Source organism: Epinephelus fuscoguttatus, linkage group LG9, assembly GCF_011397635.1.
Source record: "Epinephelus fuscoguttatus linkage group LG9, E.fuscoguttatus.final_Chr_v1".
Classification (NCBI taxonomy): domain Eukaryota; kingdom Metazoa; phylum Chordata; class Actinopteri; order Perciformes; family Serranidae; genus Epinephelus; species Epinephelus fuscoguttatus.
This window is the reverse complement of record NC_064760.1, coordinates 43,409,326-43,424,562: the sequence shown is the minus strand read 5'-3', so window position 1 is coordinate 43,424,562 and position 15,237 is coordinate 43,409,326. Positions and strand designations below refer to the sequence as shown.

Genomic DNA, 15,237 nt, shown 5'->3' with positions numbered 1-15,237 from the left:
TGCAGCACACTTGAATCACTACGGATGAACAGTATGGAGATACTTTGTGGATTCAGTTTTGTGTTCTTGGATGTTAGTCTGGGGCGCCATCTGCCATTAGGTGTGCTAGCTGCTCCCCCCGTCGATCTCCGCAAGGGATGTGAGGACTCTAAAACTTCACTAGGGCCTCCGTCGGCATATAGGTGAGTAGATAATGGCTGAATTTTCATTTTTGGGTGCACTGTCCCTTTAAGTAAAGGTCAGCATGATGGCATCACAAAAAACAAAGACAATAAAGTTTATCCAACAAAACCGATTCATTCAATTTTGCTTCACTCCATATTTTTACCCTGGTCCAAGCCCCACCAGAAGTGGCCCTATGCCCCCCTAGGGTGGGCCTGCCCCACAGTTTAGTCCTGTTTCCACCAAACACTTGGTACCTTTGGAACCAAACATAACCCTTCAGACATGGTACCCAGACCATCAGTCCACTTAGCGTTTCCATCGCAAACAGTACCACTACATGTGGGCGGAGTTGTTGTCACTCACTGCTCCATCCAGTACTCACTGTATTTCTTCCTTTCAATCTACACCTAATTTACTGTCCAGAGAATGAGGCTGCACACAGACATTTTCAGAGCAAAACAGAACAGGCTGCAGTGAGAGTCTCTCTCCATGGGATATTTAAAAATAGCAGATTTGTGCATTTAGTCCTTCTCAGGCAAGCACAGGGGTTTTGTGTTGCCGGGGCCCACAGGAACGATGCTCCGAAATGCTTTTTTTCCCTCTAAGTGAGGATTAGAATATAAGCAGTTCACATGAAACAGTCAAAATTCATATACATAAATGCTTGAAGATCCGCTCATTACTAAAAGTGTATGTCATCCAAGAGAGACCATAAAACTAATGGAAAGGTAAAAGTTGTCACATTTTGAAATTTAAGGTGTGCTGATGGATTCACGTTGTCAAATCACGCATTGAGTAACATCACAAGTTAACATTAAGCCTTAAAAGTTACGGGCAGTCAGCCCAATGAATTAAAGAATTTTTTATCTGACTCCAGCTGCTGCAAAAGGCAAGAAAACATCCTTTCATTTTATAGGTATAGTTTTCTAATATATGTAAAACTCTCCAGGATATGAACAGTGGTTACATAAGCCTCAAAACCAGCCACAACTCGGCCCTGAGCAAGAGTGACTGTCCATTATTGACCAATCACAAACACAGCTCAACCTTTTAGTACTCCATCTGTGTGCTAGGTACCCAACACAGGGGTCACCAAAAATGGGGATGGTACGGAACGATTCCATTGGTACCATCCACAACTATTCACAGTGGAAATGGAAAAAGAAAGCATACAGAACTGAACTGTACCATACTGCTTGGTGGAAACGGGGCTTTTGAGAATCACTGGAAAACTATGGCAAGAAGATACAAACATATGACCAGAGGGTGGACTTTAGATGTTGGTCAGAACAGATTTTGGCATTCTATCCTGCAACCAGTGTCATGTGTGTGCCTGCTGCAGGCAATATCATATCCTCTTATGTTTTTATTGATTCATGTGCTTTTTCTTTATCAAGATATACTCTCCAAGTACTACCATCTAGCACTTGGGTTTGCACTTGTGGAATCAAAATAAGGCTGTCAGGAAATCTTGGCCAGGGCTGCTTTGTTTTTGTCTGTTGTGAGTCTCACAAGCTGATGCAAGTGCAACATTAAAACACTGGAGTACCCCTTTAAGGGGCCGTAGACATGCTGCATCTTTTGAACACTCAGATTCATTGTTTGCAGTGTAGATGCACTAGCCTGGTGTTGCCAGACCCAATTCGTAAAGCGCGAATGGGTCTGGACATGGAGTGTACATTTCCTCTATTCCCGAGGGGCGGTATAAACAGCTGTCACTTAAAGTGCCCCTTCACACAATTGGAAAGACGGAAAACCAATTAGAGTAAATGAAACGTGTCATGTAGGCCAGCACAACGCCACTGTAAACAGATCAGTATGATGCAGCGGAGATGAGCTGTGATGATGTCTGGGAAAGAGTGTTGCTGTCTTTTGGCAATGTCCGCTGCGGATTTCCTCCTCACCGTGGACTCCGAGTTGCATGGCTGTGATTCCCAGCTTGGTCGCTTCCCTGACCTGCTCCTCCATGAGAGCAACCAGTGGAGAAACAACAATAGCCACTGGGTTTTCACCGAGTCCCATCTTTTTCCCAATCAACGGAGCCAGTTGGTATATTAAACTTTTGCCAAACCCCGTAGGAAGGACGGCAAACACATCCTTTTTTCCCAATAAAAGCGTTGAGTGCAGCCGTTCGTTCTGCGTTTAAAGAAAATGTACATTCCAGTTCGTTCAACATATTTACCATAGCAGTTTTAAAATCAGTAGCCATGTTGGTTGTTTACACAATGCACTAACTCCGCTCTTTGTCCCTCCTATTCTGATGACGTGCCTGCCCCAAAGTAATAAACGGTTGTGATTGGCCCGGTAAGCTTTAAACGATGCCAGAATGCGGCTTAATGATTGCATGGCCAGACTGATCTGCGGAGCGAAATCAAATATGAGCTTGCTAGATCAGGATGGTTTCACCAGGCTATAGACGTGCAGCAGGCACACTCAAATGCCAGAGTGACATTGTCGGGGTGGGCAAGCGTTCCTAAGTGCCTATTTTTCAGGGTGTGACGGCTTCACCCTGAGATGAAAAGAGTTCAACTATTAGGAAACACAGCAGTGCACACAATGCATGTCATGTGACAAGGAACAATCAATCACAGCTGGCAGATATGTTTCCTATCTTCTGTGAATGTCAAACATGGTGGAGAAGTTAATCATTTTAATGCAGGGCTACCCAGAGCTTTACATCTGTCCCCCAGACAATACTTTTGGCCTTATACACACTTACAAAACAACGCCTGGAAAAAGATCAGTTCTGCACTCAGGATTTCTGGTAAGTAGGCCATGATATGGTGCTGGTTATGGTTGCTTAGCAACCTCAGATGCAACTTGCCTCCATGCCCTTGACAGTTGGCACAGAGTAGGCACAAGAGTAGCGCCCAGCGCCTGACCTCATGTGTTCCAGGTGGTTAAAGACGCAGCATGTGTACAGCCCCTACAGCATCAGAAACCCATCAAAATGAAATGCCATAAAAAAGCCTTAGTCTAACCTGAAGCACAGCAGTACAAAGAAGTTACAGTTTCTCAGGGATTGTCTATTTCTAAGGGAAATTAACAAAAAATTAAACAAGAGGTTAGCAGATGAGAAAATGCAACAAAAGGATATAATAAGGGTTCTCCAGCAGCAGTGAAGCCATCCCTGCCTCTTTGACCATGGGCCTGGCCATTAGGGTCCGCCGACGCCAGAAAAACTACACACACAGACACACACACACACACACACACAAGTTCTAGTTAACATCAAAGTAATCTGTCCAGGGTTCTACTGCTACAAGGTGTTAGTGTCTAAATCATGATACCAGCTGATGCGCCTTTAAATTGGTTCCCATAGCAAACAAGAAAGATGGTCACTTGGTGAACATATGTACCCAAAACCAAACACTAAGATGGTTCCTCAGTATGATTTTAAAAAAGCTTTAGTGTTATTTCAAACTGCAATATAATATCTTAATATTGTCACTATTAATATAATAAAGCTAATGGAGAAGAACAATAACAAGGGAAACAAGGCCAATATCAGGAACTCATCTGTAACACAATTGGCCATATCTCATCATTTTCTGCCTTGTGGAATTAGTAATGTTATGTTAAGACTAAAAGGTTTAGTGCCTTACATGGTCTCCAGTCCCTGCCAGGTGGACACATACTGGTCTGTTCTTCTGCCACCTCTTGGGAACTATAAACTGGAACCTGAAAGAATACACACTGTAAGGACTGATAGAACAGCACACATACACATTGTAAATGATCAACATGTTTTCTTGAATTTTCATTTGAATTTTGTTTTTTACATTACATTAGTATTGGATCCATCATAATCCTATTTTGATATTTTTTTAAAAAAAGGAAAACTCTCCCTTTACAGGTTCCACTGATCACAGCCAGGGCTCATATCCACCAATGTGACATAATGACATTTAGCCTTAGAAGAAGAGGGCATCGTTATGTTCTGTACCTGGCTTTGACAGCCTCTGGTGGAAGGATTCCAGGAACCAAGTGCTCCAGGGGAGAGATAAAGAATCCTTCGTGGATCTTACAGTCAGTGTGCTCCTCTGTCTGGATATAAAGGCAAAAACATATGTGTATATATGTAATAATACAACAGCTACTTCTACTAGTAAGCAATGAAGAAAGAACAGATGGCGTACCTTGTTTATGTAGACTGGATAGTCCTTTGGCACCAGATACCTGCACCTCTCTCTGTCTCCAATGATCTTACGAAATTCAAATATTCTGCAAAACACAAACAAGATAGTATAGGTAACGTAATAAGAAGTCAGATGAATACAGCTGGATCTTTTAGATTCTGGACATATAATTAAAAAAGCTGACTGTATAGATGCAAAGTGGAAAACCTACTACTTACTAGACAAAAAAGCTTTTTCCACCAACAACTTACAGTGTAAACAGCAAGTGCTTCTCCAGCTATTGCTGACGGGAAGGCATAAAAACCCATTTTGTTTCACTGTGACCACATTTACTGCTGCATAGTATTGATATAATGAATGAAGAATGGGTATATAGAGATCTGTAAAAGGTTTCAAATGATTTTTGAATTCCTTCTAATTTGGTTGTTATAAATAAATATACTGTAGCACTACACTAACAAATACAGACAAACAAACACAAAATCAATGCAAGCTTAATGGGTCATTCCATATCAACTCACCTAGACTGAGTAGATAAATTTGTGCAGTCTAATTACACCTAAAACAGCTGAGCTATATTTCACTAAAAAAATACTGCTGCTGATGCAAACAAACAAACAAACTGTGACATCATCTGTCAAGTCAAAACATCCACTTCTCAACTTCAATAGTTCCTTGTCTGTTCTCATCTCAGCCAAACTTGAAATATCAACTTTTCCATTACTGGAGGCTGTCTTGTGACAAATGGCTTCTTCTTCCAGGCCTTTTCCAATAAAGCAGGATTCCATGACCACATCAAACTACTTCATGATTAAATGCATTGGGTGTGCTTACTGCTGGGTATCTTGCAATTCATTTTGCAATAATCCGCGCAAACCTGTTTGAGGCGAGATTAGCCCAGACTTGCTTTAGTTTTTCCTAATCAATCTAAAACACAAAGAGATAGAAACCTTGAAGTTCTATATGTAACAGAACCAGAGAGACCCAGTTTAGGATATTGCATCGCTTTCAGATTACCCCCCAGCTGAGACATAGGATGAATCAGAGTTTGACAGAAATGTGCCCTAAGTGTCATGTGGAGGTGGGGAGTTACAGGTACTGTGTCTGGTCATGTGTTCATATTGAGGGGTACTGGGTAAAATTAATGATAAACTCAATTTGATTTTCGATGTCCACCTTGAGCCTGGGCCTCAGGCTCTGCTCCTGGGCTTACCCAGCCGTCATATTAAAAGGCTCTCATCAAAGTTCAATATTCTTACATTCACTGCCTGAAAAAGTATACTGCTTAAATGGATTGATACTACACCTCCTACAATAATAGGATGGCACAAACTGATATTTGAGCTAATACCAATGGAATATTTAACATACAAATTCAAATGTAAAACTGCAGTTTTCTTTAAGACTTGGACACCCTTCTTTAAATATGCTGGTAAAAGACTCACAAATATTGTCTTAAAGGGAATGACTGACTGCAGCACTGACAATTGGCAAAATGACATCTTTGGGTCATAAGGTTCGATTTCTACTTACTTAGTGATTGATTGTCATTTATTTATTACTCATGTATTTTGTCTTACGAAATTTTGTTGAAAATTTCAAATACTTTAATTTATGTAAGTTTGTATCCTTTTTTCACTTATTTCTCTCAAGTTGGTGAGTTGTTGCATCACTATCAATTGTAATGGTCTGAGCGCTTCTATGTGCATGTGTTCATTTCGGTGCTATGACACCTCCCACAGTACACCTATACAATTGTATGCAATTATTTTTCCAAGTAGGTTGTGGGCTATGTATATCTTATGTCAGGGATTTCAGTAAGATGTGTAATTTCTGTGGCCACTGTTTGTTTGTAATGTGTTCATTTTGTATTTTTATGAAAAAAAAATCATAATAAAAATATTGTTTAAAAAAAAAAAAGAAAACCTTGAAGTTGACATAGTACATATAGTAATAGTAATATCTACCAATGAAATTATGAAATAAAACAATTACAGCCAATGAAAAGTATATATATATATATATATATATATATATATATATATATATATATATATATATATATATATATATATATAAAAACAAAACAGCTTTTAAAAAAAAAATAAAAATAACAAAATGATGAGTAATGAAGTAATATAACATCTTTAATTTTTTTAAAATATATGTTTGGGAAGTCTGTTTCAGTTTGCTTTCAAAAGGACAACACCCATTAATCAGTAACCAAGCGGGGAATTTTCAAGCAAAACAAAAGAAAAGAAAAAGAAAAAAAAAGGCCTTTCCTTTTAGTCCAGTGCTCCATTGCCTCAGTGAGCTTAAGCACTGCACTTCAAAGTGCTATCCATTCAGAGGTGATGAAATTTTAATCTTTTGTGATGTAAATGTCTTGCATTTTATTTTATTTTATGTTAGCTTTGCTGTCAGACAGCCAACTAGCTGTGTTAACATGGAAAAATACCCACCGCCTCACCATTACATCTTGCTCTAGATAATAGGCCTATATAATTCATCATGATCAATTATACATTGTACAGCCATTCAAAAACATGTCTAAAGAGATATGACACATAGCTTGTATTGTCATGTCTGTGAGTAGGAGTAAATGAAAGGATGTTTTACGTCCAAAATTTGACTTGGAACACCTTGATGAATACTGGCCCTGAGAGAGACTACAGACCAGACCCAGGATATGCTGATGGCAGACAACTTGGCCAACCTCCAGGATAGTTAGAGGAGGCTGCTCCCTTGTATATGATGACAAGTTTCTCTTCTCTCCTGATATTTCTAGTTGTTGTGTTCTGTTTTGTTTTTTTCATAATATTCAGATTTTAACTCTGAATAATGAGTTAGTTGAACATGTCACAACTTACAAATACTTAGGTTTTCTGTTGGAAGAAAACCTGTCTTTTCATCACCACATAAGTAATCTTACTAAGAAATTGAGGGTGAAGTTGGGTTTCTTGTATAGAAACAAACGCTGTTTTTCTTTTGCTACAAGGAAGAAACTTATTCAAGCAACTGTATTGTCTGTAATTGATTATGGTGATATTCTCTACATGTATGCTACCTCTGCTTCTTTGAAAATGATTGACTCTCTATATCATGCAGCTTTGAGGTTTGTTTCTGGCCTGAGTTTTCGAACCCATCATTGTGTCTTGTATGAGAGTGTTGGATGGCCTTCCTTACACAACAGAAGAATGGAACACTGGCTTATCTTTCTTTACAAGGCCATTTTGCATGACTTACTGGCTTATGTATGCTCATTACTGACTCCAAAGATCGCAGGTTATCGTAATCTGCGCTCTCATGGTCAGATCGCATATGAAATCCCTCGGACTCGCTCTGTTTTTGGCGAAAGAGCATTCAGCGTCTGCGCTCCAAAATCCTGGGCTGAGATTCAGACCCATCTTAGACTTGACCGTTGTATTAGTCTAGAAAATTTTAAAGTTAAAATTAAGGAGCATCTGCCCACCATTTGTACGTGTTTTATGGATTAATCACGAGGATTTGATACTGGATGTAATCCTTTTTATTTATTTATTTATTTATTTTATTTTTTTATCTGATGTTTATTAGTATGTCACTCTTTGTGTAACTTCTTGTGCTGCCTTCTTGGCCAGGATCCTCTTGAAAAAGAGATTATTATCTCAATGAGAATTCCCTGGTTAAATAAAGGAAATATATTTTCATACCTCTTGAGGTCTTCAGGCTTCCCCCATCCCCCAATGAAGAGTTTGGTGAGGAGCAGCCTTCTGTAAAATACATCCAGTCGGCTCACACCCATGGACTAGCACCAGGCATCTACACAGGAAGACAGACACTTCATTCAGAGTGCTGGGGAAAGCCTTTATCAAACAAATGGCTGGCTGAGAACATTGAGTGTCTTGCAGCTTAGGAGGCACTTCTGTCAAGGTTGGTGAGTCCAACCTGAGCTAAAAAGAAAACAAATACTGGACTTACGTACAAGGTGGCCAGAAACACCACTTTAAACCGTAGATTATTTTATTCATGTTCATGTTTCCGATTCTTATGGTTTATTTTAAAACCGATGTGGTCTGATACTGATGACGTGTCGATTATTATCATGCGTCCCTAATAGGAATTCATAAGAATGTTCAGTAAACGACTAAAGGGAAATGTTTTAGGAAAGGGGAAAGTAGAGAAGCATTTTTTCTAAATGCCTAATGACATTATAGGCGACTTTACCATTTTCTGTTCCATGAGTTCATTTTTGTTCAGAGAAGGATCCTCAAAATAGTTAGATTTTAAACATGCATTTCATGCATAATGTTGAAAGTACCTCACTTGTTATTTATTGTATAAATCATACGTATAAGGTATTGACGGCTCCTGCACAGCACAGGAGAGAAATGTGCCTTCAGGTCTTTCTGCCAGGAAGCTTTTCATTTTAGCCCAAGCCATCTGTCTTAACCCTAACTAAGAAAGTACCACACTTTGCTTTCATACAATGTCAACCCTCATTCATTCCTCTGCTGTTGGGAAGAAGAATAGAAGAATAGAATAGAGGAACAGAAGTGAATAGATGAAAATGAATAGATTTCTACCAGAAGAAGACTAACTTCTCCTGCTGCAACAAAATCTAAACAGCACCTGGAAGTCCCTCAATGCAGAGTGCAATACAGGACTGTGCTCAACATGGGCAGAGTCAATAATATGACAAGCACCACCCTTGGTTAGTAGGCCAAGCTGCTATGACTGCTAGCTAGCTGGCAAGCTGCTACTCTGCAGTCCCTCTCCGCTTTACTCCCTGCCTATGAGACTACCTCTAGCATCTCAAATTCAGACAGCACTAACCAGACAACCCAGTGTGGGGGTCAAAGCAGGCTGGTGGCCAACAGCAGTGCTTGGTCCAACCTGTGTAGTGCCACAGCAACACAAGCTTGCTGATCCATCAGGAGTAGGGCTGCAAGATATTGGGAAAAATTGACATTGCGATTTTTTTGCCCTCAGCGATATATATTGCGATTTATATATTTTTTTTAAGGATGCATTATTTTCCACCAGATGACTTCAGCAGCTCTACTTGGTGAGAATTAATCATTCTGTAATTATTGGGCTGATATTGCTTTGAATGCAACAGCATAAAATGTGCTGAAAATAGGCATTTGTTCAGTGAAACCACCATCTCTTTCAGTGTTTCCCCTAGTGTTGTCACGATACCAAAATCTTTGTTTCTGTACCCATACCAATATGAATTTCGATACTTTTCGATACTCTTCTGTACTTTTCCTAAGGAAAAGTCCTTTTGACTACAAACCTTTAGAACAATAAATAGTCGGGGTGTAACGGTACCAAAAAATCATGGTTCTGTAAGTACCTCGGTACAGACGTCACGGTTTGGTTGCTCAAATGTTTCACCAAGTTGGTGTTATCTCGTGTTGTCTCCCTTTGCGAGGCAGACTTTCTCTTGTCTTTTTTCACGTGCGCCAGCTGCGGATGTTGATACAGGTGTTGTCATACACACCACTTGCGCAATCTGTGCTCCAATAGGAACAAGAAAGGCGTCTGTGTGCATAAATGAGTAAAATAAATTAACTAAATTAATGAATTGAATCAATTTCAAAGTACTGGTATTTTCCAAATGCAGTATAGTACCGTTTGGAATACTCTAGTACCGCGGTACTATTTTAGTACCGGTATACCGTGCAACACTAGTTTCCCCTATATGCAACTAACAGCGGCGCACCACCCTTCTCATTTTGTCTTTTCTTTTTTCTTTTTTATATCTTAGGTCTTTAGAAACTACCATTATATTATTTGGCGCACAGACGCTTCATATAATAACATTACACTATTTATCGTGTTATACAGTGAAACGTTTCACCTTATAACGTGATGACTTATATTGTTTACACAATGGCATGTCATTTCTGTCTCTATATGGTCCGATGCCATGGGCCCCAATGCGCGCACACACGCACACGCACGCACACACACGCACGCACACACACGCACGCACGCACACAGACACAGGTGAGCACACTAGAGCACAGCTCGGGCCGTATTTTACCAAGTCTGAGACATTTATAATTGAGCCAGGCCCAACCCTGCAGCACAGCACTGTGCACACAGTCAATGGAGCGGAGCCTTTGTTGCGTTCAGGTGTTGTCACATAAATAACAAATTCCAGCACTTGAATAGGCCGTTTATTCTTTATTCCATTAAATTAGACACATTTTGTTGGTCAGTCATTAAAACGGAAGCAAGTTTTACGCGCATCACTTGGCAATTTAAACATGCATGCTTAATTTATTAGGGCAAACCACATAGCAAGCCCCATGATGTAAATATTGCACACGTGTGCATCGCAATGGTGAGGCAGGAGGGTCGGGTTTTGCCTGAATTTGAGCTGCTACAGCCGCTAACTGAAGGTCTGTCTCCAGAGCTGCTGTCTGCTCTTTTTCAAGCTAAGTAGTTTCAAATCAGCAACCTCTGAGACTGAAAAAAGAAGTTAATGTGGAAGTACCAAAAACTGCACTTCTTTGAATGGCCACTTGAGGCTGACTCCAGAAGCCAGTCAATCCCCACTCACCCCCATGTTAAAATGCCCAACTTGCCCAAAATGCCCAACGCCCATTAGTTTTACAGTCTGTGGTTGTTTCATAGGCAGGAATGAGGCAAAGGGACCACAGTATTAGTACAGCCTGTCTCCGCAAAATATGACAGCTACAATTGTTTGGAACATAGTAATATGAAATGAAGCTCTGAATTTGATGAATGTATGTATTTCCTCATGTGGTGTAGGAGCAGAGCACAGCCCAGGTCAGAGGGGCTGGCTGGAGGTGAGAGGAGAGCAAGGGCCTGTAGAGCATGTTGGAGAACCACAAGAAGGGTAGGGGGTAGGGATGCAGACAGAGGTATGAGATGAACAGTACAATAACGGTCTAAGAAAATATCACGGTTTTACGGTATCACTGTATTACAGAATTTATTATTATTAGTCAGTATGACCCTTAAAGGAATGAAAATGGAAGGGTTATTTTTGGTTGAACAAACATTTTATACTATAATTGAAACTTGAAACTATTTTGTTAATATTAGTAAGTGTATAAAGTCTCCCCTTTGAAAATAACTAAAACAAAGGGGAGTTTCAATGTACAGTTGCATTTCTTTTTTTCCACTATTGTAGATAAGCAGATGTACACAGTATGATAACCATCAACTTTTCCTGTCATGGTATACCTTAAAACAGGTATGTCACTAAAAACCAAACCTTGCAGGAGGTCTGTGGTACAGCCTCAAGCATGCTCAGTGGGCCCTGACTTGATGCTCATCTGCCTGGCTCTATCCCACTGACTCTTGGCAGCCTCCAGCAAGCCACACTGACCCAGATTGTGAGGACCAAGAGGACCATTTGCAATTACAACCTTACTTCTTCATATGAAAGCAGTGATATATTACAGACAATAATTACTTTGCAAATGGTGTCATATGTTTTCGAGGTTGTAGTGTTCATAATTTAGTACTTCATACAGTACTGAGGTCCATCTTCAGGTGCCCAGACGGGGAGGGCGATGTTAAGCGTGGGCGGGATTAAACATTAGACACCGCCCACACGCACACTGCAGCGAGGGGTACTTTGGCTGGTATGATCATGTTATAGTTCACATGCCGCTCGGAAAGATGTGCACAGGGAACAGAGCAAATATAATACGATCCACCTCTTGTGGGACTGTAGTCCTGTCAGAGTGGGGGGTTAAGTTTTGTGGTAGCATTTAAGTGCGATAAATACAACGTGGTGAATAAAGCCCTGAGCTATGTATAGCTATTAAAGCATGGTACTTTGAAAGTTGACATAGACAAGTCACACAGCAGACAACAATGCCAATAATTACCTCGGCTGGAGTATTCAAAATGACAAAGCGTGACCTTTGTCACAGTAACGTTCACAAGGTTATTATTACATCATACCACCGCTTATATTGTGGAATACGAAAATCTATTACATTATAGCACGCAGCAGCTCTGAGACAGGCTATAAAACTAATATTTACCTGTTACCCTAAGTTGAACTTAGCAAAGTCAGCTAACATAGCCTTGGTCATTCATTGTTTTTAGGGCGATAGAGACGGACAGACGAGCATACAGACAGACAGGCGGAGAGTGAGTGAGACAGACAGACCGTTGACAGAGACAGTGATATAACACTACCTCAGACTGTACACAGACGTTTGTTATCCTTGCCGTGGACTTCTTCGCACTGCTAGCTAACAGCTAACTTTCGTTAGCGTCCTCAGAGGGCGAATGACAGGCGGTGGAGCTACTGTCAAGCTGCTGCTAATGACAAGGAACTTCCGGTTACAACATTCTAAATAAACCTGTTCAAAAAAGACCTCACATTATGTTAGAGGGTACAATACAACAACTTAAAAAAACTCACATTATGTTAGAGGGTACAATACAACAACTTAAGTGTTTGTAGACAAAAGTAGGTTGTGTCTGGAAAAAAGAAAGAAATCCACAAAACTATGGTGTAAAAGGAGGCATAAGACAACAAACGCGACGGACAACTTAAAAACCTCAAGCAGTACACTGTAAAACATGAAGTTCACATAGGCTTACTATGATGTTATTAGGGTCCGCCAGGACACTATTGTAATCCTAAGTATTCTTCTTCTTTCTTCTTTCTTCTTCCGAGGAAATCATACTTCCCATGGGTGTAAACTCACCAAACTTTGCACAAAGGTCCAGTCTCATGCCAGATATCCTCAGCTGTAAACTCAAGCCAGTCCTGATGGTGGCGCTACAGCAAGCGTCTAAAGTTCAAAATTTGAAAATTCACAACAAATCAAGCATACGTGCTACAACTTCACAACTTTCATCAAACTGTAGCCCCAGTACTTAAGAAACTTTTGTACATTTAAACCTATTAAAAATTATGAAGTTCATCACTCTGTTTTTTTTTCAAAACCGTAGCTAAAACTTCTTAAACCTATCTCCTCCCACAATTTTTGCTCAATTGACACCAAACTTGCTACAGAGCATCTTCAGACTGTCCTACAAAAACTACATTTCTCAGATTTTTGATTTATCAAAAATTGAGCCTACAGTGCATCAAAATGTTTGACTAAACGGTACTGTAAACATACATGCAAATTCTTGCTAAATAAATCTTCAGTGTTCATGAAAAAAAATAACAAAATTCTAGATGGTAGATGATGTGTGGCAAATTTCAGAATTTTGTCTCAAAAACTGAATTTTTGACAGCATTTTGAATTTTGCTCTAATGTGAACAATTGGAGTTAATGTAAAAATGGCAATTTTAAACATCAGTTTTTCACTTATGGAGCAAATCAATCATTGTTACAAACAAATTACCAACATCTCCATGCTGTCTAGATGCAGTATGTGTATTTTCAAATTTTGTTTCGATAGCTGAATTTTTTACAGTGGTTTGAAATCTGTTTTTCCATGCATGGACAGCTGCTCAACCTGCACATCTGGCTTAGTCAATTTGTGAAGCTACACATGAATTGTCACTGACTAATTAGTTCAGTGAGATAGAAATTGATTCTTAGTCTCAGAGGTTGTGAGTTCAAGCCTCAGCCGATGCAAAAGGCAGATTGTGTTGCTAAATTCCTAAATGTCTTCCAATTCTTCTGCTTGTTGATCAGAATTGCCTAAAAATGCCCGGACCCGACCCATTGCTGCGCAGCAGCTATAACTGTCATTGTTTTTGCTCTCTGTCAATCTGTCTGTATATCTGTGTCTTTACATTGGCCTAGTGCAACTAAAATATTATATGACAGTGTTATTAAAAGTATTCTACAGAAAGATTGCTAAAAAAAAAAAACCCTCAACATTACTTAATTGATGACAAAGAAGACACGCTAGCATAACATTGGATTTCATTTAGATTTAGATTATGAACATGACAGTTTTCTGTTCTCAAAAATGGAACCTTACTTTCACAGAAAATTAGGTATATAAACAGTGCACAGCAAGCTGTCAAAGAGATTTTGACACATCTATTTCATTTTAATTTATCTTATTTATATATGGATGTAATGGGGGTCACCTACAACAAGAATGAACAGAGAGATGTATGTAACCTGTTTAGGATTTTTTTTTCTTTAATTAATATGTAAAATGATGAAGCTTTGAACAGATTATGTTGTATTTTGAGCAGACTTTTTAAATTTCTCATCAATTCTGTGGTAAAATTGCATGAAAATTGTTCTGGATATAGTAGGGGTCACCTACAACAAGAATTCATTGAAAGATTTGTGTAACCTATTAGGGATTTTTTTCAAATTAATATGTAATATTATGAAGCTTTGATTAGATTATGTTGTATTTTGAGCAGACTTTACCTTTAAATTTCTCCTAAACTCTACAGTAAAACTGCATGAAAATTGTTTTGGATGTAGTGGGGGTCACCTACAATAAGAATCCATTGAAAGATGCATGTAACCTATAAGGGATTTTTTAAAATGATATTTGATATGAGGACATTATGATTATACTATTTTTAGCAGAATTTACCTTTAAATTTCTCATAAATTCTATGGTAAAATTGCCTGAAAATTCATCTGGATGTAGTGGGGGTCACCTACAATAAGAATCCAAATTTCTCATGAACTCTACAGTAAAATTGCATGAAAATTAATGTGGATGTAGTAGGGGTCACCTACAACAAGAATTCATTGAAAGATTTATGTAATCTATTAGGGATTTTTTAAAATTAATATTTAATATGATGAAACTTTGATTAGATTTTGCTGTATTTTGAGCAGATTCTACCTTTAAATTTCTCATACACTCTACAGTAAAATTGCATGAAAATTGTTTTGGATGTAGTGGGGGTCACCTACAACAAGAATCCACTGAATAATTTATGTAACCTATTGAGGATTGTTTTTAAATTAATGTTTAATATTAGGAAACTTTGATTAGATTATGTTGTATTTTG

At 39.0% G+C, this 15,237-nt stretch overlaps 1 protein-coding gene across 1 annotated transcript in view; it reads right to left on the bottom strand.

Moving 5' to 3' along the window:
- abhd18 (abhydrolase domain containing 18) overlaps positions 1–12,597 on the bottom strand; it is a 30,917-nt gene extending 18,320 nt beyond the window's left edge. The window contains exons 1-6 of the mRNA XM_049586304.1: positions 12,477–12,597; positions 7,997–8,105; positions 4,305–4,389; positions 4,112–4,212; positions 3,771–3,846; positions 3,263–3,347 (exon numbers count right to left, since the gene is read on the bottom strand). Coding sequence (XP_049442261.1) covers positions 3,263–3,347; positions 3,771–3,846; positions 4,112–4,212; positions 4,305–4,389; positions 7,997–8,088 — 439 coding nt within the window. The 5' untranslated portion in view covers positions 8,089–8,105; positions 12,477–12,597. The remainder of the gene's footprint in view (positions 1–3,262; positions 3,348–3,770; positions 3,847–4,111; positions 4,213–4,304; positions 4,390–7,996; positions 8,106–12,476) is intronic.
- Between the last annotated feature and the right edge of the window lie 2,640 nt (positions 12,598–15,237).